Genomic DNA, 24,480 nt, shown 5'->3' with positions numbered 1-24,480 from the left:
GAACCAAGCCAAAAGTTAGAAAGAAATGACTAAGAGCAGAAGTAAATAAAATAGAGACTTAAAAGATGAGAAATAAAGGAAACTAAAAGCTGTTTTTTTGAAAAGATAAACAAAATAGACAAACATTTAGCTATACTCACTCAAAAAAAAAAGAGAGAACTCAAATAAATAAAATAAAAAATGAAAAGGAGACATTACAAATGATACCATACAAATACAAAGGATCATAAAAGACTACCATGAAAATTACATACCAATAAGTTGAGAAGAAAAAATGAATAAATTCCTAGAAACATGAAAGCCATCAAGACCAAATCATAAAGAAACAGCAAATTTAAACAAACCAATTACTGAGACTGAATAATCAATTACCAAAAACCTCCCAAAAAAGAAAAGTATAGGACCAGATGGCTTTATTGGTCAATTCTGCCAAACATTTAAAGAAGAATTAACACCAACCCTCATTAAACTTTTCAAAAAAATTAAAGAGGAAATACTTCCATAATCATGTTATAAGGCCAGTATTTACCTAATACCAAACCTACATAACAGAAGAAAAATAGAGCCAACATTCCTGATGAACAGAGAGGCAAAAATCTAAAATATATCAGCAAGCCACATTCAACAACACATTAAAAGAATCATATACCATGATCAAGTGGGATTTAATTCCAAAGACGCAAAGATGCTTTAACATCTGCAAACCAAGCAATGTGATTTACTACATTCACAAAATTGAAGACAAAAATCATATAATCACCTCAAAAGATGCAAAAATAGCACCTAATGAAATTCAACATCTATTTATGACAAAACTCTCAAAAAACTGGGTATACCAGGAACATACTTCAACATAATAAAGGTTAGATATGACAAGCTCACAGAAGCCTCATACTTAATGGTTGAAAGGCCAAAAGCTTTTTTTTCTAAAATCAGGAAAAGACAAGGGTGCCCACTTTCACCACTTTTATTCAACATAGTATTGGAAGTCAAAGCAATTAGGCAAGAAAAAAAAATAAAAGGCCTCCATATTAGAAAGGAAAAAATAAAATTATTTCTATTTATAGATGACATATTGTATATGAAAAAAACAAAGATTCTACCAAAAAATTATTAGCACTAGTAAACAAATTCAGTAAAGTTACAGAAGACAGAATAAATACATAAATATCAGTTGCATTTCTATGCACTAAAAACTATGAGAAAGAAATATTAAGACAACAATCCTGTTTTCAAATAAATCAAAAGGAATAAAATACTTAGGAATAAGTTTACCTAGAAGGTGATAGATCAGTACAGTGAAACCTATAAGATATTGATGAAAAAAAAATGAAGATACTAATAAATGAAAAGCTATTCCATGGATTATATTAAATTCTAGGGGCCCAATGCATGAATTCGTGCACCTTGAAAGGAACTGTGGGCCACGAGGCTGCAGTAGGCACAGAGGCTGCCAGGAACAGGGAGAGGTTGTTAAAAGGGTAGTACAGTAAGGTCTGAGGATCTAATGTAAAACATGGTCTCCAGGCTTAATTATATAATAATTCTGGTCCTAGAATTTAGCTTTGCTCTAGTAAACTAAAGTAGTTTAGAAACAACAATAATAAACATTCTATTTTTATGAATTTAACTTAGTCCAACAAAATTGTCTTTTCTTATATTGGGCAACATATGGTAAAGTTCTCCATATATATAACTTGATAATATATGAATCACTTCATGATTCAGAGAATATATCAAAAACAAGGTTAAAACATACTAAATTCTTCAATATGACTTTGGAAATGTCATAACATAACCTCTTTGGGTTTCAATTTCATTATGTCTAACATGAAAGTAATTATGAAAGCACCCTACTTAATACAATAAGGATACTTGGTTTAGAGAACAATTCCTGCTCAACACTACTAGAATACCTGTCAATTTATAATTAGAACTATTTATAATTTATTGTTTATTATTTAATATGCTTATTTACAACCAACATGAGCTAGCTAATTATTTAATTTCTATTTGATAAACCTATTGGTTAACGTTCTTATGATTTCTTAAAATTAAAAATCACCTGTATTGCTTCTATAATTGATTGCTTTAAGGAAAATCTGATTTGAATTTTCAAAACCCAACTTATACTCATTTTATCGTTTCCTCCTAGATTTTTAATCTCTTAATAAACTTTTACTATGCTGCTAGTCTTCTATCAACATCCATTAAAAATGTAAATTGGTAGTAATAATTTTTCCAGAGTTTCTACCTTTCATTTGGAGAGAAAATTGTATTTTGTAATTTCAAATGTCTAATCCTTCAATTGAGTATTACCACTCTATTCTTATTTGGTATTGGAACTTCTTTAGTCTATGGTAAATTTCCCAGTAATGTTTTTAAACAGCCTAAAAATAAGTCAAAGATAAATTGTCCCTTCCTTCTGAGAGCTTTCACCAAAATCAAATGTAACATAAATTAAATATATATTATATACAAGGTACTTTTACATGTGTTATCTTATTTAATCTCATAATAATTTACATTTTTCAGAAAAAAACAACATTGCAATTTCAGGAAGATTAAACGATGTGTCAAAGGTTATACATATAATAAGAAATGCCAGGCATTGATCCTAGGTATATCTGTTTACAAAGCCAAGATCATTCTACTACGAGGGGTTGGCAAACTCAGTATAAAGATCCTAATAGTTGCCCTGGCCAGTGTGGGCTCAGTTGGTTGGAGCATTGTGCAGTATATCAAAAGGTCATGGGTTGATTCCAGATCAGGGCACATACCAGGTTGTGGGTTTAATCCTGGTCATGGTGCATGCAGGAAGCAATTGATCAATGTTTCTCACTCTCTCCATCCCTACCTACCGTCCTCTTTCTCTCCCTTCTCCCTCCCTTTCTCTCTAAAATCAATAAAATAAACAATTTTTTTAAAAAATAGGTAGAGGGTCTAATTTAACCCAAGCCCCATAGTTTGCCAATTCCTCCAAGATAAATCAATGCATTCCCTCCTAGAGAATTTCTATTAGCTTTTCATTAACAGCAATAAATTTTCTCTCTCACTGTTAAAAAAATTATGACCTTAATCTTACTGGGCAATTTTATTTTAATGCTTTCCTTATTAGGCTCAATTATTTGAAACAGGTTACTCTTGGGAAACTATGTACAACCTTTTACAAAGTCTAAATACAGTACCAATCATATCAGAAATTATTCTACAAATAAGATGAAATATTCCTAAAACTATATATAGTACTGGCATACACAAAATACTTGGTGTGAAAATATCAATATTTAAAGTTCCCATACTGAACTTTTTTTCAGTTACTTATATATAATTTCAGTTGCTCAATTATCTATATTTAATAAGCATAATCACAGCCCAGAAACAGTAACAAATGTCCTTTTAATTACATAAAATGTGTACAAGAAATATAAATATATAGAACTTAAAGACCTTCTCTCCCTTATTCCAAAATTTAATTATGTGTACCACCACTGAACTTGTTATTTTTAAAAGATTTAAATAATATAAATAAGAAAAATTTCCCATCAAGATTTTTCTATCTTCCTCTCTCCTCCCCTTTCTTCCTCACATGCACATTTGCATACCTGTGCATTCATTCTCTCTCTCTCTCTCTCTCTCTCTCTCTCTCTCTCTCTCTCACACACACACACACACACACACACACACAATTATTTTAAAAACACAATCAAAGTCTAAGTGACATACAATATGAGACTCAAAAACCAGCTCTATATGAAAGCACACAAGGTAAGATTCAGAAAACACAAAATCAGGTTCAAATCCCAGCTCTCCAACTAAAACCAGTTGAATAATCACTTCTTAGCTTTGTGCCTTTAACAACTACTAATTAAAAGTCTGTTAGTCTACTTCCTCATCTATGAAAGTGGGCAAAAATTGTACTCACCTCAAATGGTGGTTATGAGTATTAGAGTGAGAACTAAAATGACAAGCCATAGCATAGTGGGGCTTAAAACTCTTAGTTGCAGCTATTACCAATACCACCACCTCTGACACTATTTTGGGCAAGTATTATTAACATCTGTTGTATTTCCTCTACAAAGCAAGAAAAGTACTGTCTTTCCTCAAATGATATATATAACAACTTTTTGAAGCATCCTACAAATTCTTATAATTATTACATTATATATTGTTCAAAGTTAGGGGGAAAAGTTTTTTTCTCAATAATTTAAAATTCCTTTGAAAAACTTTAAAATATTAAAGTCTATTTTTATTCCTGAAAAGAAACAAGTGTCTCTCATTATTGTAGATATTTTAAACCAAAACATATACTGTATATCAAAAGATCTATTACATTGCTTTTTAAAGAAAGTCATTCAACACTAATAATTATAAATGGTTAAAAGGTAATGTCTGATTAGGGTCTACTTTCTCAATCCCAATATATCTTAAAATCCATTAATTTTGGGTTTATTTTTATTGCTTTTGTTTTCAATCTTCTGAACATAAAGGAAACATGTTAATAACTGTATACTATAGCTGCTCTAACATTAGTGAATATAAACATTTCTTACCAAGTTACGCTTTTTTAATGGAAGAAAGTAATAATAGTGGCAGAAAGAAAACATCAGTGCATAGCAAGTAAGAAGTTCAGTGTAGAAACACAATTGCAGAAAAAGCCAATGATTATCTTCACCAACACAATTGTTAATCCTGAAGAAAAAAAATAAAAAGAAATTAAACTTTAATAAGATGTTAATTTCAGAATTGGTAAAAATAAACACAAAAGAACTTCCTATATGGGTAACCTCATGGAGACAGACTAACATCACTCAAACCTAAAAGCAAACAGTACATAGGAAAAGATATAATATCTGTAAAGCACTTTGTACTTTACAAAGGAAGTCCATATATATGATCCTTCTTTAACTCAGAACCACCCCGTGAGGCAGGAAGAGCAGAGGTGAGAACAGGAACAAAGGAGTTAAACTTGCCAGAGCTGTACAGTTAGAACTTAAGACACTTGCCAAAGCAAGTACAGTTAACGATGAAGAAAACAAGAACCTTCTCCTATACAGTGCTCTTCTATGAAGCATTCTAGCTTCGAGAGCAGTTTGAATGATGTGAAGTAAAATAACTTAATCCTGCCACTCTGACATAACTGCAAAGCATTCACTATTCTTCTTACTTTTAAAAGCTATCCTTGGTTGCTAAAAATAGACATATATCCAAAACTACTTACAGATTCTTAGAGCTACAATTCCAGCAACACAATAGTGAACCATAACTAGGAAAGATGATTAATGTCATAATCCCAAAAATTTCAAAGCTAATGCAAGCTAAATGTTTTATTGTTTCAAAATTTATTGTACCCAAATTTTCAAAATATTTTACAATTCCAGGAGAAAACCCTAGTTCAGAGCTATAAGTTACCCTGTACAAATGTTTTTATTTCAATATATTATACTGGCACTGTTTTGTGGTGTGTTTTTTAGTTTTTGTTGGGGTTTTTTTTTTTGTATATATTTTTATTGATTTTTGGAGAGAGGAAGGGAGAGGGAGAGAAAGATAGAAACATCAATGATGAGAATCACTGATCGGCTGCCTCCTGCACACCCCCTACTGGGATTGAGCCTGCAACCCAGGCATGTGCCCTTGACAGGAATCGAACCCGGGACCCTTCAGTCCTCAGGCCAATGCTCTATCCACTGAACCAAACCAGCCAGAGCACTGGCACTGTCTTTAAAAAACTATATAATAGGTTCAATTCCTAACTAAAATTGTTTTAAAAGTGTGTTGTTAAAGTATTTTTTAAAATCAGATATAGAACTGAACAGAAAACCTTGCAGAGGCATTCCTTAGACTTAAGAGCTCATTCTTTGTTAATAAATGTCTTGTGTTTTGTTACAAGCAGGGCTATCAAAAAGTGTTTATATATGCACTCTTCAACAGAGACTGCTTGAAAGATGACGTTTCCTTGTCCTATCCTTCCTGTCCCCCTAAATTTGAGAAGAACTGCTATGATACTGGCATTTTTCTTAACCAGAGAGCTTTAAGAAGCACTAAGGTTCTTAGTTTATAGGTATAAGAGTTCTCTTGGTAACAATTATACTACATAGAAAAAGTGATCAGATCCAGATCAGAGAAAATCTTATGGTGACTTGAGAATTGACCTCCAAATCTAAAGCTTTAGGCAGTTAGAACAATGCTGTTTCTGAAAATAACAAAAATTCTCTTTTCTTCCAATTTACACTGTATAGTTTCCCTCACTCTGAGTATTCTATTAGGAAATTAAATCATGAAAATCCCTAAATCTATTCAGGCCCCTGGTCTACCCTCCTTTCCTATCTTCCAACTCTTTCTTCTTCCACTCATCTTCCCAATATTCTGAGAAGTTGACTACATTGGAAGCAAGAGGCCTAGAAACAGAGAACTCACCACAATCTTTTGAGTTTAGGCTAAACAGCACTTTATTTCGTCACTGAGTTAATCTTTATTCTTTAAAAATAAATAAAAAATATCACTAATCTCTATAGTACCAAAATATTTCCTTATTCACTGTTTATGTTTTTAAGTTTAAACTATATTGCATTCTTTTAAAGGGAAGTATCAATATCCAACTGTATATGAACATTTATTATATTTTTAGTTGCTCTAAAAAGTGTATAAAATTGAGTTTTTCAGTGTGATTACCACTTAACAGTTTACCTAGCTTTTATTAATCTATTATTATTATAATTATAAAGAGATCACTGAATTACAGAAAACACTTGAGGATTAACCTGTATAAATTCCAGGCACATTTTTAAAGACCAACTATGTGTTACAAACTATACTATCTTATTGATGAAATATATATAGTAACAAAGTACTTTTATCTAAAAGTGCTTTTTATCTACTTAAATAATCAGTTTATAGTAAAACCCAAATTTCCACTAAAACCTTGCTAATAACTTGTGCTATCAAAATAAGTTATCAACAAATAAGGGAAACTCTAAATTGATTAGAATTACTAGACAAAGCTAAACACTTCCCTCGAGTCAACTTTAGATATAAGCAGTTATAAATTTAACAAGCCTGCTATATAGTTAACTTTGTATATATGCATGCATGTATGTACAAACATAAACACAGATGTAGAGATATGTTTATAGAGTGCTACACTACACCAGTTTAAATATTTATACAGCTATCCCACGCTAGAAAAACACTTAAATACAATACCTTGTTCACAGATTTTTGTGACAGCTTTGAAATGAGATACAATGCAGAATTCTCACAGCATTTGTTTTAAAAATTCTATTTTTCAAGTAAACATTTTCTTTAAATATTACAAGAGAGCCCCCTATTGACCAAAAATGTTGGCTGTTCAGCAGAATTAGCTGATTTCCACTTACACACATCCAGCATGTATGTAATGTTAATACCTAAAACACATAATACTGAAAAAGGCTTAAAGGGAGAGGAATGAGGTCAGGGTACCTGAAATGTATTATTCTTTAAACAAATGGAAAGGGAAATATAAACAATGGGATGTATACAGTTTATTACAGTTAAAAACAATAAGAGCTACTATTTAAGTACTTTCTAAGTCTCAGACACTGTACAAAATGTTTTACATACATGCCTCATTTAATATAACCACCTTAGTCCTTTGTACATTTGGCTGCATGTTAATTCTTAGCTTTCTACTAGAATATTTCCTTGTTAGAAAAGATAGGATCTCTGTGGGGAAAAAATGATTTTGGGAGTTCATAAAACCATATCAAAAATGAATGCTTATTAAAAGGTGTTTTTAAACTACAACACATTCATGTAACTTTTGTTTAAACCTGCTAAGTACTACAATTTAGTTTTACTAGTTTTTTCTAAAAGTGAATTATTTATTTCTTACCATGGACAGTGATGATCCATTCTCCTAACACAGTGGCCGCAGCGGCTGCAGTGGTGGGAACGCTTTGGTCTCATCAAATTACACTTGTTACATAATTCCCAGAACTCCCTTTCTAGAGAAAGAAATTAAAATCCATTTAATGAAGGTAAATGAGTAATGTTGAAATATAGCAACAATTATTTACAGATTTTATAGAAAGTCTTCAATATATAGGTCTAAGAAATTTTTCCTCTAGTCTCCAGTATTTCACATAAATGTTGTTACTCTGTTTTATGATGTCTGATTTTGTATGCTTCTAATTTTAAATACTATAAAAAAATAAGACACTATTATTAGTCAAACTAAGGGATAGAAACAATGTATTTGGGTTTGGGACATATTGCTACAAGTAAAATTCAATGATAAAACTCTAAAATACAACCAAATTATTAAAACAGAATTTTATTTAAACAAATTTCTAGAAATTTTATCTAAAGGCTATAATAAAGGAATAATGGTGAGTTCTGGTTTCATGGATTAATAAATCAAAATCAATCCTATAATCTCATTAGAGAAACAGAGATTGCATTCCCAACCCTCAAACCATTTTATTTTCTCATATTAACGAGTTCATTGGGGAAAGTTTATGGGGGGATTTTGGAAAAGATCTTCAAATGGGTTTAGGAGGTTATTAGAATAGTTTCAACCTACAAATCTGTAATCCATGTCTTAGTCTTCTCCCTTCCCTTCTTCAGGTGTATGCATGTGCCAATGGGACCTGGTGGCCAATATATTCTGATGTCTGATAACTACCTACAATACTTTGTACCAGCCATCTCAAAATATAAAATAAAAGCCTATGGAAGAGAAAATCCAATTGCTATTTTATGATAACTATAAATAAATTAAAAACTCACATATATTTTTAAGAAGAAAAATCAAAACCTAAAACTAATCAGAGAGAAAAAGACAAACTCCACAAATGACGGAATGACTGAGATTTTAATATAAGTAAACAGCATCACTTTTTTTTTTTGTAAGAGAACATTTATTTGGTAAATCATAGAGGTAGAAAGGTAATTCCTAGAAGAAATGGACTTAGGAAACAAGTTACCTGGAAGGGCCCTTGGAGCTTGGAAGTGAGGAAGCTAATGGTAATGGGCCTGGGACAGGGAGGGGAAGAGGGCAGAGAAAGGGAAAGGCAAGGGCGTGCTCCCGAGGAAGAGCACACAGGGTCCTCCTCTAAGGGCTTTAAGGGTGAAGATTTTAGGGGAGGTCCCATGGGAAGATCTCAATAGAATATTCAGCAGTTTTCCAGGTGAGCATAACACTGTTTAACATGGATCCTTATTAATGCTGTAAATACATGAATGAATATAAAACAAGGTTTTATTTTTTGTTTATCCCTCAGAAAGGAAGCACCTTCTGTTTTAGTCATAAAAGACTCGAATTGTTAAGGGGCCCTCTCTCAATTACTGCATTTCCAATCACAACGTAATGTTTTGGGGAAAAATATAATTTAAAACTACCAAAATCAATACAAGGTTTAGGTCTGACAGAAATGGTTGCCAATGTAGGAAATAAATGTTAGTAAGTCTCCTACAGATCACCTTTAAAAAGCAATATAAGCCCTGGCCAGGTGGCTCAGTTGGTTGGAGCATTGTCCAATACAACAAAAGGTTGCGGGTTCTATTCCCAGTCAGGGCACATGCCTGGGTTTCGGGTTCCATCCCCAGTCAGGACACCTATGAGAGGCAACTGATTGATGTTTCTCTCTCTCATATCAATAGTTCTCTCTCTCTCTTTCTCCCTTCTGCTCTTTCTAAAAAGCAATAAAAAAAAGCATATCCTGATGTGAGGACTAAAAATAAAAATTTAAAATAGAAAAAGCAATATAAGCCTTGGCTGGTGTGTCCAGAGGTTAGAGCACCAGCCGCACACCAAAGGGTCATGGGTTCGATTTCTGGTCAAGGGCACATACCTGGATTGCAGGTTTGATCCCTGGCCCCAGTTGGGTGCATGAAGGAGGCAACCAACCGACGTATTTCTCTCACATCAATGTTTCTCTCTCTCTCTTCCCCGCCCCTTCTACTCTATCTAAATATCAATAGAAAAAATATCCTCAAGTGAGGATTAACAAAAATAACAATAATAAAATAAAACAATATAAGAGGGAGGAAAAAGGCAAAACTATGAGTGAATACATGACCCTCAGCATTAACAGCATGGGTTAAATTTCAAGGGACAATATTAGACAAATTTAAAACATGATATATTTTTTAAAACTTAGAAGGAAGATTTTGTTCTCTAACCATATGTCAAAAAGTAGCTCTAGTAATGACAAAAAACAGTAAAGTCAAAATTACTAGTTAAGAAACAGCTTGATGATGAAATGTTCTAAGACTGATTGTGGTGACAGTTGCATAACTCTGTGAATATACTAAAAGCCACTAAAGTGTATAATTTAAATGGATAAATTATATTGCATATGAATTATACTCAATAAAGCTATTTTAAAAAGTTAAGAGATTGAATAAAATCATTTCATAAAATTTGAAAGTGACAAAAGTAATATTTCTGTATTTCAGACATGTGTGAATAATTTGAATAATATAAATAGCATTTAATTATTTCACTTGACTATTTTATCTGCATGCTGAAAAGCTTGTAAAATCAAATTCTGGGGCCCAGGCAGCCTGGCTCAGTGGTTGAGCATCTACCTTTGAACCAGGAGGTCATGATTTTTTTTAATCCATATTTAAAGCCATAGTAAAAGCTGGTGGAACAAGGTTCTGTGCCTCAAATCTTTCTGTAATATTCTGCCATGTGACCTATAAAGCATAATCTATGCTTCTGGTCACGCAGGCTACCTACCTCATACAATTACCCTGAGGATTATATGACATGAGATAGATATCAAGAGGCTTTGAAAACATTAAAATATGATAAATGAACATATCTTTTTTTATTGGACAGAAATCTTCTGAATTTAGTGAAGAAAAATAGGCCAAATGTCAATGGGACCAGATATAATGCAGATATCCAAATAGTCAGCAAGATGGTGTCCTCCGTTGCTACAGTCTATAAGCTAAAGGTAACATTGTGGTTTCATGATTCAATTAGGCCCACAGATATTAATCTGCTTGGTATTCATTTTAAAACAATTTTTTTAAATTTTTAACTAGTTGCCAATATTTTTTTTAATCATGAAATTTTTCATAAAAATTTTATTATTAAGTAAAAATACTAATTTCTCAAACAATTATATACCACTCAACAAATATTTACCCAGTATTTACTAAGTGACAGAGACTGTTCCAGGCACTGAGGATACAGCACTGAACAAATGAAAACGAAACAACAAATCTTTACCCTCAGTGAGGTCATACAGATCAAGGGTGGGAGGAGAGAGAAACCAATACACAAACTGAAAGAGAGAGCCAAGGAGAGGGGTATGAGGAGTCAACTGGGATTTGCAATTTTAAATAGAGAACTCTAGAAAGGAAACATCTGAGAAAAAACTTGAAAGCTGTAATAGATGTCATGTATAACTAATGCATACTAAAGGCAATAAATACATTGATAAGAAGAGTAATTCTGGAAAAGTAAAACTGATAAATCTGAAGAGTACCATACCTCCATGTGGGATCTTAGGGTTTTCAGGGAGTCTTCCTGGATCAGTTATTGAGGCCCTTACTAAGGCCACCAGACAAAATATGGCAATGCCATAGAATACTAGAAGGAAAGGGAAAAGGAAAGGAAAGGGTAGGAGAAGGGCAAAGGGAAAGGGAAGGGAAAGAAAGAAAATTAGTCACTTACTCTTACACACATTTTTAACAACAAGCATATTTAAAGTATAACTGCATATTTTAATTAATAGCATCCAGATAAATAATTTTCAAAAGATGGAAAAATTAAACGATTAATTCACTTGATTCATCAAATAATACTGCCAAGAGGACTATCTTAAGTATACCACTTTTAAATGTTACTTTGCATAATAACTAATAAACTTGTTGTAAATCATATTCTTTATTAATAGAAATTCCCAATAAGCAATGGCATAAATGAATGGGCTCCCTATTAAGTATATGTACTATATATGGAAAAATTAAAGCAGCATTTTTTAGCCTATCCTACAATTAAACTTTTTCATTAATTCTTAATTGGCTATCTTCAAAATTACTTTGAATTAGTGATGTTCAATTGTTCCTTTCAATAGATTTAAGATATTTCATTTGAAAATAAAGAATCTAGAAACTTTTTTAAAATGAAAAACTAGATAAAGTAACAGTAAGAGAAAAAAATTCATTCATCAAAATTCAACCTTTTAAATGAATAAAAGAATAGGCATTTTTTGAGGGTGGGGTGGAGGAGAGGGCACTGCACCTGTAATAGGAAATTTAGTTCAAGTGTTAACTCCAGGGCTGACGGCATGGCACTGGTCAATTTTATCATTTATATATCAGAAACCGTATTTCTCACAGCTCTTGTGAGGTCAAAATGACATACTGTATATGGAAACTGTAAATGCCATGTACATGTAAAATATGTCATTTCAAATTTAATCATAAGCAAGCCATCACCAATGAATTATAGCAGAAAGTAATTATGTAGAAGTTCAAAGTGTTATAATGAACATTTGTATCACAAAAATCTTACTTCTCATTAACGTATACCATCTTCATACTTAAACTCTTTATACATTTGCAGTAAGTACATAACAGAAATATTAAAAATACACAAATTAACACAATTGTATCTTTTTTTAAATAAAATGATCTTTATAGATTTTGTAGAGTTAGATATCTAACCCATTTATCTAACCCTGCAAAATAGTATATAAAGGACACTATTTTTTAAAATTTCCATAATTCAGTAAATAACTTAGTATTAATAGCACTAATATTAAAAGGAAGATTAATATAGTAGCACTATATTCCAAAAACATCCACAATGAAGAAAATCTTTAATTATATAAAGAAATAAAGACCTAGAAACTTACTTATTATTAATATGCCTGGAATATGTCCTTCTTCATAGTGAGGAAAGAGGACAATTTTGGGAATTATAACAATATTGTATAACCAGACAAAGACAATCAAACCCATGCAGCACCAACCATGTGGGTCAACAACAAAGTGAATCCGGAGACCCATTTTGCAGTCCTACAACTGCCTGCCAACCCACAGGAAAGACAATCCTACGGAGAGAGAAAGAGGGAAAAAAGTTACTTACTAGCATAGAGAAAAAAGTATTTGACTAAAACAAAATTACCTTACTGGCAACTATAACATAATACTTGTTGACTTTTCTTTGTATATTTTTGACAAAATAAAATACTTTAGAAAAGAAAAAAGTTTCAGGATATTCAAATTTCACCATAAGCTTCAAATAATTTAATTTTGATTTTTTTTTTATGAATTGCTATCATAGAATATAAATTGGCACTACCTTCTGAAGTTAAACACAAGTCTGTCCTTAACCCAGAAAATCCATGTGTAAACCCCCCAAAAATGAGTAAACATATCCACCAAAATATATATATATTATATAATTTTTTAGTAGTTTTAATCATAAGACTAACTGATGGTCATCCAAGTCAAAATAGCAGTCATTTTGTGGTGGGAAGGGTGTTTAACTAGAGAGGAACATAAGGGAACCTTAGAGGGGTTAGAAATGTTCTATCTCTTGACCTGGGTAGGTTTCATGGGTATATACATATGTAAAAATTCACAGAGCTGTACACTTAAGATTTGTGCAATTTAGTTTCATTTTAAACCAAAGTACAATGCTTATAAATCATTTTGAAAAATTATAATAAAAAGTGAAAAGCAATTAAAAATTACCAAAATAATTAAATTTGTTGAATGAAGACCAATTAATCTTATTACTATCAAGGCTTTTTTCAGTTGAGTGTTAATAATAAGCCTCTTAAAGTTAAGATACTTCTATACTTATGTTAAAAAAAAGAAAATGACTTTAAAAACCCATTCTTTAGATGTAACTTATAAGCTTAAACAATAAATTATAATATAAAACACAATGACATAATACATTAATACACTACGATGTTTCACAAACCAGAATCAACTGAGATTTTTAAAAATACTATTCCCAGACCCCAATCCAGATCTATTGAATCATAATGCTTTACAAAGTAAAGCTCAAAAATCAACAAAATGTTAAAAATGTTCCCCAATTGTATATGACACAGCTGAGTGGTATCTATGAACCACTAATTCAGGAGCTTCACTAAGACTTTACTGTTACAGCAATGAGTTAAACTCAGTTCAACAAATATTCATTGAGCCTCCACTGTACAGCAGTTACCTGTGTAGACACAGTAATGAATAAGACATGGCCTTTGCTTAAAGCAATTAACAGTCTAATGAGAACAGAGTCATAAAATGGTTTTAATATAATATGGTAAGTTCCAGAGATGTAGACAAATTGTTACTAGAGGCACAAAAGACGAGGACTAATTAAATCAGGGCAAGACTTCCTATAGAGGGTGAAACCTGAGTTCAGTACTAAAGGTGAGTAAGTTATTCAAGTAAAGAAAAGTGACAATACTGTAAACAGAAGGAAGAGCAAGAGGTATACCAGGGTAAAAGTTGTAGGAGTTATTACAAATTGCCATCGTAAATCACAAATCTTTTAGTGGAGAGAGAGTCAGTGGTGAGAAGGGGCTACATCAAGAAGGACACAGAGATGCCATGTTAAAATATTAAGACTTCATTCCTGGAAGGTGTGGCTCAGTTGGTTGAGCAGTGTCTCGTGCACCAAAAGGTCAACAGTTCAATTCCTGATCAGGGCACGAGGCCAGGTTTCCGGGATCCCCAGTAGAGAATGTGCAGGAGGCAGCTGATCTATGTTTCTCTCTCATATAGATGTCTCTCTCTCTCTCTCTCTGTCTCTCTCTCTCTCTCTCTCCCACCCTCCCCTTCCTCTCCCTCTAAAGTCAATAAAAACACATTTACAAAAAAAAAAAAGAATATTAAAACGTCATTCTTAGGCATTGGAAAGCTATTGAAGCAGGGATTTAACCTAATGAGATTTATACTTTAAAATAAATTACTGACACTCTGGTGAGAAAGATGAAAGATCAGTTGGAGAAGAAATCAATTGAAGAAATAGTTAGAATCAAACCAGTAATTTTACTAATTGACTGGATATTAGGGATCACAGGGGAAAAAGTCAAGGATGACTCCCAGATTTCAGTTTATATCCCAGACTACTTAATTCTTAGAATAATTTATCATCAGTTGAAAAGCTTTAGGGTACCAACTCTTAGAGGCCTTGACAATGTTCTTTAAAGCTACCAGAACAAAGAAAAAAAAAGATTAAGGATTACTTAATTTTAAAAGAACACCCCTATGCTATCATTCCTAGAAGCTACAAATATTGGGGCAGCTAAAAATAAGATGGGAACTCAAATGCACCACCACTCAACTGATGAAATCAGATATTGTCTAAATTAGTCCTTATATATGAAATCTAAAACATGAATAGCGCCTAGGTCTTTAAGAAAGTAAAAGTTGAACTTCAATACCTTTTAATTAGAAAATTAAAATACCTATCAGTATCATTTAAGCGAGAAAAGTCAGAGAGGATAAAACATGCTATTTAACTTACTAGGTATCATTTTAAAAACTAAAGATGCTCAAATAAAAATGATAAGCTATCTACCAAAGCTAAAAAGAGAAACACTAAAAAAATGTTTACATTTACAGTCTTGCCAACCATCGCGTGCTAAAAGAAACGACAGAAGGCTCTGTCTCTCAACATATTCAATATTACTAACTTCATGTAACTTCTCTAAATGTTTCAGTTCCATTCAGGATTAAACAACAAATTATGAATTACAATAATTATACAGAACAGAGTAATTTAATAACTTATTTCCAGATTTATTAATATTAGAAACAGAAGAGCAAACAAGCCAGCAAAACGAGTGGCAAAATTATATAATACTCATTCATTTTTTAACTTTATTTTTATTCTCCTCTACCAGAGAACAATTTTTTTTCAGTAGAAAAGAGAGATTCCTCACAACAGAAAATATTAGATAGTGAAAAGTATATTACAACGTATCTATTTTTCTGGATGTAAACATATAGGTAACAAACTCTAAAAGAACAAGCATGCTCAAGGAAAAGTGAGCAAAAGATAAAAAAAATAAAACAGTAAGCAAATAATATGTTGAATATTTTTTAAATACCTGATTAGTGAAAATTAGTGCCACATAACCCTTACAACTGGACTGTAGAGAAGAAAACAGTAGTCTCCCAAGAGCTCCAAATCAGATTACAACCGGAAACACTTAACTGGTAGAGTTGCAGGACCACTCCACTCAGTTAATGACAACTAGGCGTGGCTTATGACTGAACAGAAACTATTACACATCCTGAGCAACAACCAAACTGAACGCAATGCTGCTACTCCGGTGCCATTTGTAAAATACTTTCATTAGCCAAAGATCCCAACATATTAATTTGTATATTAAATGATGAGCTTATACCTAAACTTTGATGTAACTAGTGGACATACTGGTACTTCAACATTTTTAAAGATTGCGATCTGGTAACTAAATATACTTGAGTGCTGTGTCTACATAATTAATGATGTAAATTACTACAGCACAAACTTTTTTTAGAGAAACTATAATTCAACTCTAATAAACTGGACTGCATAAATATTTACAGTGTTCAAACTATTCTGGTAGGAAACCACCTTTCCTTTATGGCCTTTTCAGATTTTAGAAAATGATAAAAATTTGCCAACATAATTTGCAAGAAATATAGTCAAACATATCTGTCTAAACTTACAGGTTTAGCCAACTCTCCACCTCAGCCAGTGGTCTTATTACTGTTCCATGAATATGGAGAATGTATTCCATCTCCCATTTCTCCTATCTGAAATGTTCTTACCATTTTGCTTACTCTAAATTCACCTCATACTTCAAGGTCAATTTGAATCTCACTCTCCATATAAAAATTTTCCTGGTACCTCAGTTCACAGTGATTTCTCTTTCTCTTCTATTCCAAATAAAAAGCAAAACTAGTAGAAGAAAATAGCAAGTGGTTTTATAATCTTGGGATGAGGTAGGTCTTCACAAACGAGACCCATAAGCCAAGTTTGACCACATAAAGGAAAAAGTTCTGAAGCCAAAGACACACCAAAAATGAAGTTAAAAGACAAAGCACCCCTGGAAAATAATAACATATGACTAATAAGAAACATAAAAAATGAATACTTAGCGAGGCAATTCACAGAAGAAAAAATGCAATGGCTAATCACCAGTGATTAGGAAAATGTGAAATAACTAGGCACATTGTTCATCTTTGGTATTGACAAATTTTAGAAAGACAGATGACATCCAATGTTGACAGGACAGAGAGAAAAGGACACACTGGTAGCATGTAAACTGATACAATCATTTGGAGGGCAATCTGGCAGTAAATGTCAAACTCTTTAACCCAGCAGTTTTATTTCCAGTAATACCTAAAAAAATACTCATTAGAGTGTACCGGTCTGTTCTATACAGCACTTTTTTAATCACAATAGTATGGCACAACCTAAATGTCCATGTAGAGGGAGAGGAATGAGTAAATAAATTGTAACATCCAAGTCACTACAAATTTAAAAGGGGAAAAATGAAGTAGCTCTAGACCTCCATATGGCTGCTCACATATAATGTTGAGTTACACAGGCAAAGTCTATGGGGGCGGGGGTGTCTTAGTGGTTTCCTGGAGAGAGAGGAGAAAAAAGATAGAGTAGGAAAGGGCATAAGGGAACTTCTGTGGCGCTGATACAGATCTCTATCTTGATATAACTTTGCGATACACAGGTCATGAACTGTCAAAACGCAGCAAATACACACTTAGGAGTGTTGCATTTCATGGTATTTACATTTACCTTTTAAAAAACCCTGTAAAACAGCACTGAACTCTAGTTAATAATATGTATGCTTAAGTACTGGGGAGAGAGGGAAGAAAGGGAGGAAGTGTACTGATAGCTGCAATTTACTTTGAACAGGATCCAAAAAAATTAAAGTAGATTGCTAGATGGACAGAGGGATGGATGAGAATGTGATGAAATTCAGTAAAATATTAGTTGTGAATGTAGGTGATGGGTATTCAGATGTTACACTATAATTTTTTCAACTCTCCTGTTAAAGTTTTTTTATAATTAAATGTTGAAGGAGAAAGCAAGTTATAGAAAATTGTGTACATGATTCTGTTAGAAGCAAAGTATGAGTAAATTCTGTATATGGATCAGAAAAAAGTGTGAAAGAGAGCACACCTCCAAACTGTTAACAGTGGTTATCACTGGGCTGAGGAAGGACTGAGCAATGAGAAGGAAGGCTTTCACATTTTATGTATGAATTTTGTGTTCTCCTAAGTTTATTAGTAAACATATGTACTTCTGAATTCTTTTCCACCAACTGAAAAATAAAGATAGCCTACGGGCTTGCAGACACTACAGCCTTACAAACAAAATGTTTAAATTAAGCCTCTTTTTATCACTATACATTGCCCTTATCTTAAATGCTTTTAAAATTAATATTTTAAAAAAATGCAATGAAGAAGCATCAACTGTAAAGCCATATAAGATTTATAATCCTGAAAGATGCTTCTGAAACTTGTATTACTTACAGATTATTTTTCTCTATGGAAAAGCCTAGACATTTTCTTATCCTCTAAGAAAATGTTTAGTTAAAATTTAATGTGAATAATTTTAAATAAATATAAGGAAACTACTATTTTTTGCAAATGAGCAATTATTAAAATGTATCTAAATATAAGAATTAAGGATACAATGCCACATAATTCAGAAACATATTCCCATGTAAAATTAAATGCAGACTTACCACTTGCAAATTTACTGCGATGTGTTGCAATTTTTCTGGTACTTGCATTTAGAGGTTTTATCTTGATTCATTCTTCTTTTATTACATGCCAACAAATGGATCTCTCTTCAATAATAGTTCTCCATAATAATCTATTAATGATTTAACAAATAATTATCTCTCACAAAGATAAACATTGTAAGCAGCTAAAAAACCTGAGAAAATGTCAATTATAAAATTTTAAATTAAGAAATAAGATGATTCAAGTCCACCTGATCCTGTGCTTTCAGATCCCACACCATCCCCCCAAAATGTGCATTTGATTACCATTGTACATGAAAGTTCTTTCTTTTGAAACCACTTAGTTCCCATAAAATCAAATCAGCATTATGTGTACAGCATTTGGGCTTCATCAAGCTTCCTGACCACAAATCACAAAATGACAATCGATTCTGAGATCACTGATGAGACAAAATGCAATGTAATGTCTACATTAATGTGAGGCTAGAACTATCTAATCACAATTGATAAGCATAACATTGAGAGTTTAAAATAGAAGCAAGTTTTAGTTTAAAATGTTGTAAGGAAAAACGTTTTCCTCCTGTAATAAAACCATTAAGAGAAGCACTCATAAAAGTTAGTTTCTACAATTCAAGCTTAAATAATAATAATATTGTAAAGAGTTCTAGATAACACATACTGATTCAAGATTTCATTAATTTAATCAACATCTACTGACTATATCCTGACTATAAGAGAGAGGCCCTATCCTCAGTGGAGAAAGACAGTAAACAGACAAGACCAATACCAGGTAAGATAAGGTAAGACAGAGGGGCAGGGGGAAAGAGCATCTCATATAGGAAGGATGTTGTTTCATGGCACTTTCTTCACTTAAGTGAACATTTACACGTGTACCAGGTTGTAATACAAAATGTATTTCTCATGGTAAATTGCCATCAGGAAAAGGTTTCTGGAGAGAGTGAAATCTGTGAATTAGCTAAATGAAGAATGGAGGCTCGTCTGAACTAGGGAACAAGTAAGCAAAGGTATAAATATAAAGGCAGGCAGAGAAAATCCAATTAAGCTGAAATCTCGTCTGAACTAGGGAACAAGTAAGCAAAGGTATAAAGGCAGGCAGAGAAAATCCAATTAAGCTGAAACGACAAGAGTCATTGCATATGGAAGAATGGGATAAAACATATCTATCCTTTGACCACAATCAACTCCAAAAAATATATTTCATAATGTTACTAGTACACACAAATATATGAGATATATAAGTATATATTTGAAATACATATGAAATATATATCTGAAAAAGTTTAATGACATGATTACCCTTACTCTATGTGATGCACTATGATACTATTTCATGACTTACAAGCAGAGAATGATCCAAAAGCGAAAAACACTGCTAAACAATGCCAATGAGTTTGGATTGCACCCTGAACACACTGGAAACCACTGAAGGATTTTTAGAAGAATGCCATGATGAACTTGCATTTTGGAAAGAAGAACAACACTTTGAAGTATGGACTTAAGTGGGTGGATAAGGCTCCAAGACTGACTAAATGAAATAAGATAGGCTTACCGGTTACCCACATAAAAAATGAGGGCACCTGGTAAACACCCCAAAAGTTCTAACTTATAAGAGAAGTGGGGAGGGGAGGGAAGAGGAAGGAAAAGTTAACACAGCAGACATGTTGGAAAAGGGCAATGAAGAACTTAATGAGGAAAACTTAGAGGAGTTAGTGAACAACTGGAAGCAAAGAGCACATGCCAGGATGGTTCCCCAGTTTTTGGCTGAGGGATTAAGTGAATGGTGGTACCATTCTCTGAGACAGGAAATTAAGGACAAGTTGTGAATTTGTGAAGCATACTGCTTATCATAGCAATGAGAAACTATTACATACTGAGAATATAAAAAATACATCAAAATCATTATCATTACATTTCCATTCCCCGTAGATACTTTTTAAAAAAGAACTATTTTCTGCCCTAACCGGTTTGGCTCAGTGGATAGAGCGTCGGCCTGCGGACTGAAGGGTCCCAGGTTCGGTCAATTTTTCTATGGTCCATGACTGCTAGATTGTCAAAGGTAATGTATTTCTACTCTAACTTTCTTGGCTGTACCTTTGTTTCTTAGAGACAAAATATGGAAGGAGAAAGTAAAGGAGCTGCTGCTCTAATGGAAAATGGATGAGTTCATCTTCTAGAAACAAATCTCAAGCAGAATTAAATGTGGTACATCAAAATGTCCTGAAACATGGCCAAGGTCAACAATGCTGCGAAGACTATGACTCCATGGTGGCTTCCCAATGTTTCAGCACAGCAGTTTCTGTCAGTAACATTAGGAAATAGCACAGGTCAACCATCCATGAGTCAAACCCCAGTCATTCACTGGCTTAAAGTCAAGAAAAAATCCTACCTTATACTTATAGTTGTTAGAGCTACACTGCAGCTAATGCATCCAAAGTGAGATGAACATTTCATCTAGTTCAACAACATCACCACCATTGTGGGATCAAATCTCCTCTACGTGGTATAAAAGCAATGTTAGTCTTAAAAATTCAAGAAATTTTGGGATAACAAAGAATATTCCAAACTCTCATAAGTATACAATGTAATTAAATTTGTAACATTGCTAGGTCTAAAAGAATACAATCAACAAGTTATAGGGCATACCAGAAAGAAAAAAAATTTACCCACAGGGACAAAAGAAAAAAAATATATATATATATAATATAAACCTATAATTGCAGCTTAAAATAAAATTTAAAAACAAAGGTACAGCTATATAACTTTAAGCATAAATTTATACAGCTATTTAACTTCTGATTTTATCTACTCTGAAAATTGGTCAAGTTAAATAATTCTACTTAAAGGATCAAGTATAGCTATCCTTAATAATTAGCCAATGAGGCATTCATTTTTTTTAAAAAACCACATTGGTATTCAATTTATTTCAATGGAACAGGAAATTAATTTTGTATAAATATTAAAGAGAGCCACATTCCAATTATGACGCAGCCTTTTATTAGCTCTCCAAGCTTCAGTTTCTTTTCAGAATTCAGTTACCCATCTGAATGGTGGTGATAAAAATATTAACTCACGGGGTAATTGTCGTGATTAAATGAGAAACTGCAAATGATAAGCACCTCCAAAAATGAGGAAGGGAAACTTAAAGATGAGTTCTACTTCTAGTCTTACAAACTCCAGAATGAAAAATGATTCTGGTTCCCCATCATTAAAGTGGTGGTACCACTTAACCATATGGCAGCTACCTACTTTCTCTAACACTGAAGTCTGAGAACTACTGGTCAGGATGAAAAACCTCAGATGGTACAGCCTTTCAGCTGGTATCATACCATAAGCATGAAGGGAGGTTGCATTCCAACATGTTGGCATGAGGTCTCTTCAAGCAGAAAACCAAAAACAGAGATGCCATCTAAAACAGAGAGACTGAACTGAAGCCTGTAAACTAAATCTCTTTCAGTAAAAGCAGGACAGGTGAGTTACAGAATGAAGCCTAGCAGAAAATCAGGACCCCATTTTCGAAGATAATGAAGAATGCATAATTAACGAATTCTGATTCAATTGCTGAGTTCTCCAGGAAGACTTTGTGAAAATGTGAGCAGTGCTACTTCATGTCTACGAAGATGGGCTTTTAAAACTAGGGCTAACTCAATTTACCAATGATTCTTAACCAAAAAATTACTACTGTGACGATAAGAAAGACGGGTGTTTTTCCACTCTTGTGTTTCACCTATATTTTTTACTGATTCAAAAGCAGTTCAAACATTTTCAACTTAAGAGTTATTAATGTACTGATTACTCTACTAAATGATAAAATGCCATTTATATTTAGTGCATTTGAAAAGTTGAATCTGAGCCCTAATAGTTTACTAAATAAAAAGTCTTCATTCTTTAGTATAAAAGTAAAACTGAACTTAGGGGACAACTTTCTGGTAATAAAAATAGCTTTTCCTCTGCCTTGCCCGTTATGCCTGATAATACTGACACCATCACCATGTGGCCTTCTAAGCTGAAAGAGATGTTATTGACTCACTCAATTACAATGCCGGAATAAAAGCTCCATGGAGACATTACTGGACTTTTCAATTCACTTCTTCACTAATACATGGCATTATTTTATCTATACTCTTTTAAAAGTTCAGAATCAGTCCCCATCGATGAAAGAAATCAGGAAGTGGGCAAATAAGTAACACTTTTATGATTCACTGATTACTGCTTGTTTTAGAACCTACCGGTGGCTAATGGTTCTGTGCATGCATTTTAAAATGCTCAAATTTCTTTCATTAAATTAAACAATCGGAGGTAGGCAATGTAACACAGTTATCACCATTTTATTCAAAATATGCTCTATTTCATTTACTCCAACTACAGCTTCTAAAGTATGTTAAGCTTAACAGAAATCAACAACCGTTTGAAGGGACCTCATATAATCCTGTTGCTTTGTATCCAAAATGAGGAATTCGGAAGAACACTACTCCAAACACTATTCCAAAAGTATGGAATTATACATTTTTACTTATATTTGGTATAATTTTATCAATATTTCTTCAATGAAATGTTTTAAATGTACCTTTAACATGTCAAAGGGTCTCAAATTACTTACAAACATACATATGCCAAGTAAGGATGAAGAAGCGAATAAGCCTTACAGAATTTAGCCTGACTTCTTGGTTGTAGAGATGAGAAAACAACATGGGTCAGTGACCTACCCATGACAGCTTTGGGACTAAAATCTAGTTTCCCTTCCACAACACCAAATCTCACGTGGTTCTTTCTTTCTGATTGATTCCTCACATCATCTCATCTTCAAACATCTTTTTGCCCTTAAGACATAACTAAGACAAAATAAAGCACCTCTCCAGGTTTCATCTTTAAAATAAATAAAATCTGTGAAGTTGGAAGAATTTAACAAGATATTACATCAAACGCATTTTATTCCTGGGATGACACATACTACATTATTATTATTATTATTATTAATGATATTATTACCATCACAAGGGAGGTAGTGAATTTTTTTAAGCACACAGATTAGCATATGAAGCTGAGGATCCATTTGACACGTTTTTCATTTACCCTTAATGAGCCTGAGTCCTCTTTACTTCAGACTAACTTTGCACTATGATTTATGACCCGCCCACAATGACCTTGATTCCCCCCCCCCCGCCCCCTTCCTGGACTTTTATGGGCGACTATATTGCAATATTTTCGAGTAATAACCGGTCAGGTTCTCTCAGCCCTAGAGATACAGACATCCGCCCCTGACTCACAGGGGGTCATAAACCGTGACCCAAATATAGCTTGAGAAAGACCACAACTTTAAATGGACTCTCCGGTTAAACACCAGACCTATTAAAGTGAATGGTAACAAGTGCAAGCTGCCGCCATCCATAAGCCATTTTCTCCCAACCTCTCCAGGATCCCGGGGAGGGAGGCGGGCCAATGAAGGAGTGAACTCCTCCTGCTCCCGCCGATCCCTGCAGCCTGGCACCCGCGACCTGGAAATGAATGGAAGGCTATGGCAGCCCACACCTGAGACCGGCGATCCAGGGGGGAAACAAGTAGTTCATCAGCGAGAAACTCGGGGCAGAGACTCGATAAATTAAATTATAACAATAATAATAATAAATACCTACCCAACCCCCCTGGACTAGAGCAGGAACCCTCACCAGCTACTGGCAGGGGCAGCGGGCGGGCGGGCGCAGCTCGGGCTGAAGATGCTCCAAGGAGGCCGTGC

At 33.3% G+C, this 24,480-nt stretch overlaps 1 protein-coding gene across 4 annotated transcripts in view; it reads right to left on the bottom strand.

The window, feature by feature from the left end:
- The window catches only part of ZDHHC21 (zinc finger, DHHC-type containing 21), a 46,310-nt gene extending 21,830 nt beyond the window's left edge, over nucleotides 1–24,480 (bottom strand). The window contains exons 1-6 of one of the 4 annotated variants that reach the window (XM_014542376.1): nucleotides 24,413–24,480; nucleotides 18,729–18,859; nucleotides 12,858–13,055; nucleotides 11,489–11,587; nucleotides 7,874–7,985; nucleotides 4,554–4,692 (exon numbers count right to left, since the gene is read on the bottom strand). In XM_014542376.1, the coding sequence (XP_014397862.1) occupies nucleotides 4,554–4,692; nucleotides 7,874–7,985; nucleotides 11,489–11,587; nucleotides 12,858–13,011 (504 nt within the window). In that variant the 5' untranslated portion in view covers nucleotides 13,012–13,055; nucleotides 18,729–18,859; nucleotides 24,413–24,480. Of the gene's footprint in view, nucleotides 1–4,553; nucleotides 4,693–7,873; nucleotides 7,986–11,488; nucleotides 11,588–12,857; nucleotides 13,056–18,728; nucleotides 18,860–19,034; nucleotides 19,148–24,379 lie in introns of those variants that run through there. The other 3 variants (XM_005869603.2, XM_005869604.2, XM_014542377.1) reach the window with 3 other exon arrangements.

This window comes from Myotis brandtii, unplaced genomic scaffold, assembly GCF_000412655.1.
Source record: "Myotis brandtii unplaced genomic scaffold, ASM41265v1 scaffold30, whole genome shotgun sequence".
NCBI lineage: Eukaryota > Metazoa > Chordata > Mammalia > Chiroptera > Vespertilionidae > Myotis > Myotis brandtii.
Note: the sequence above shows the minus strand (reverse complement) of the source record. Positions and strands in the feature narration are given on the sequence as shown.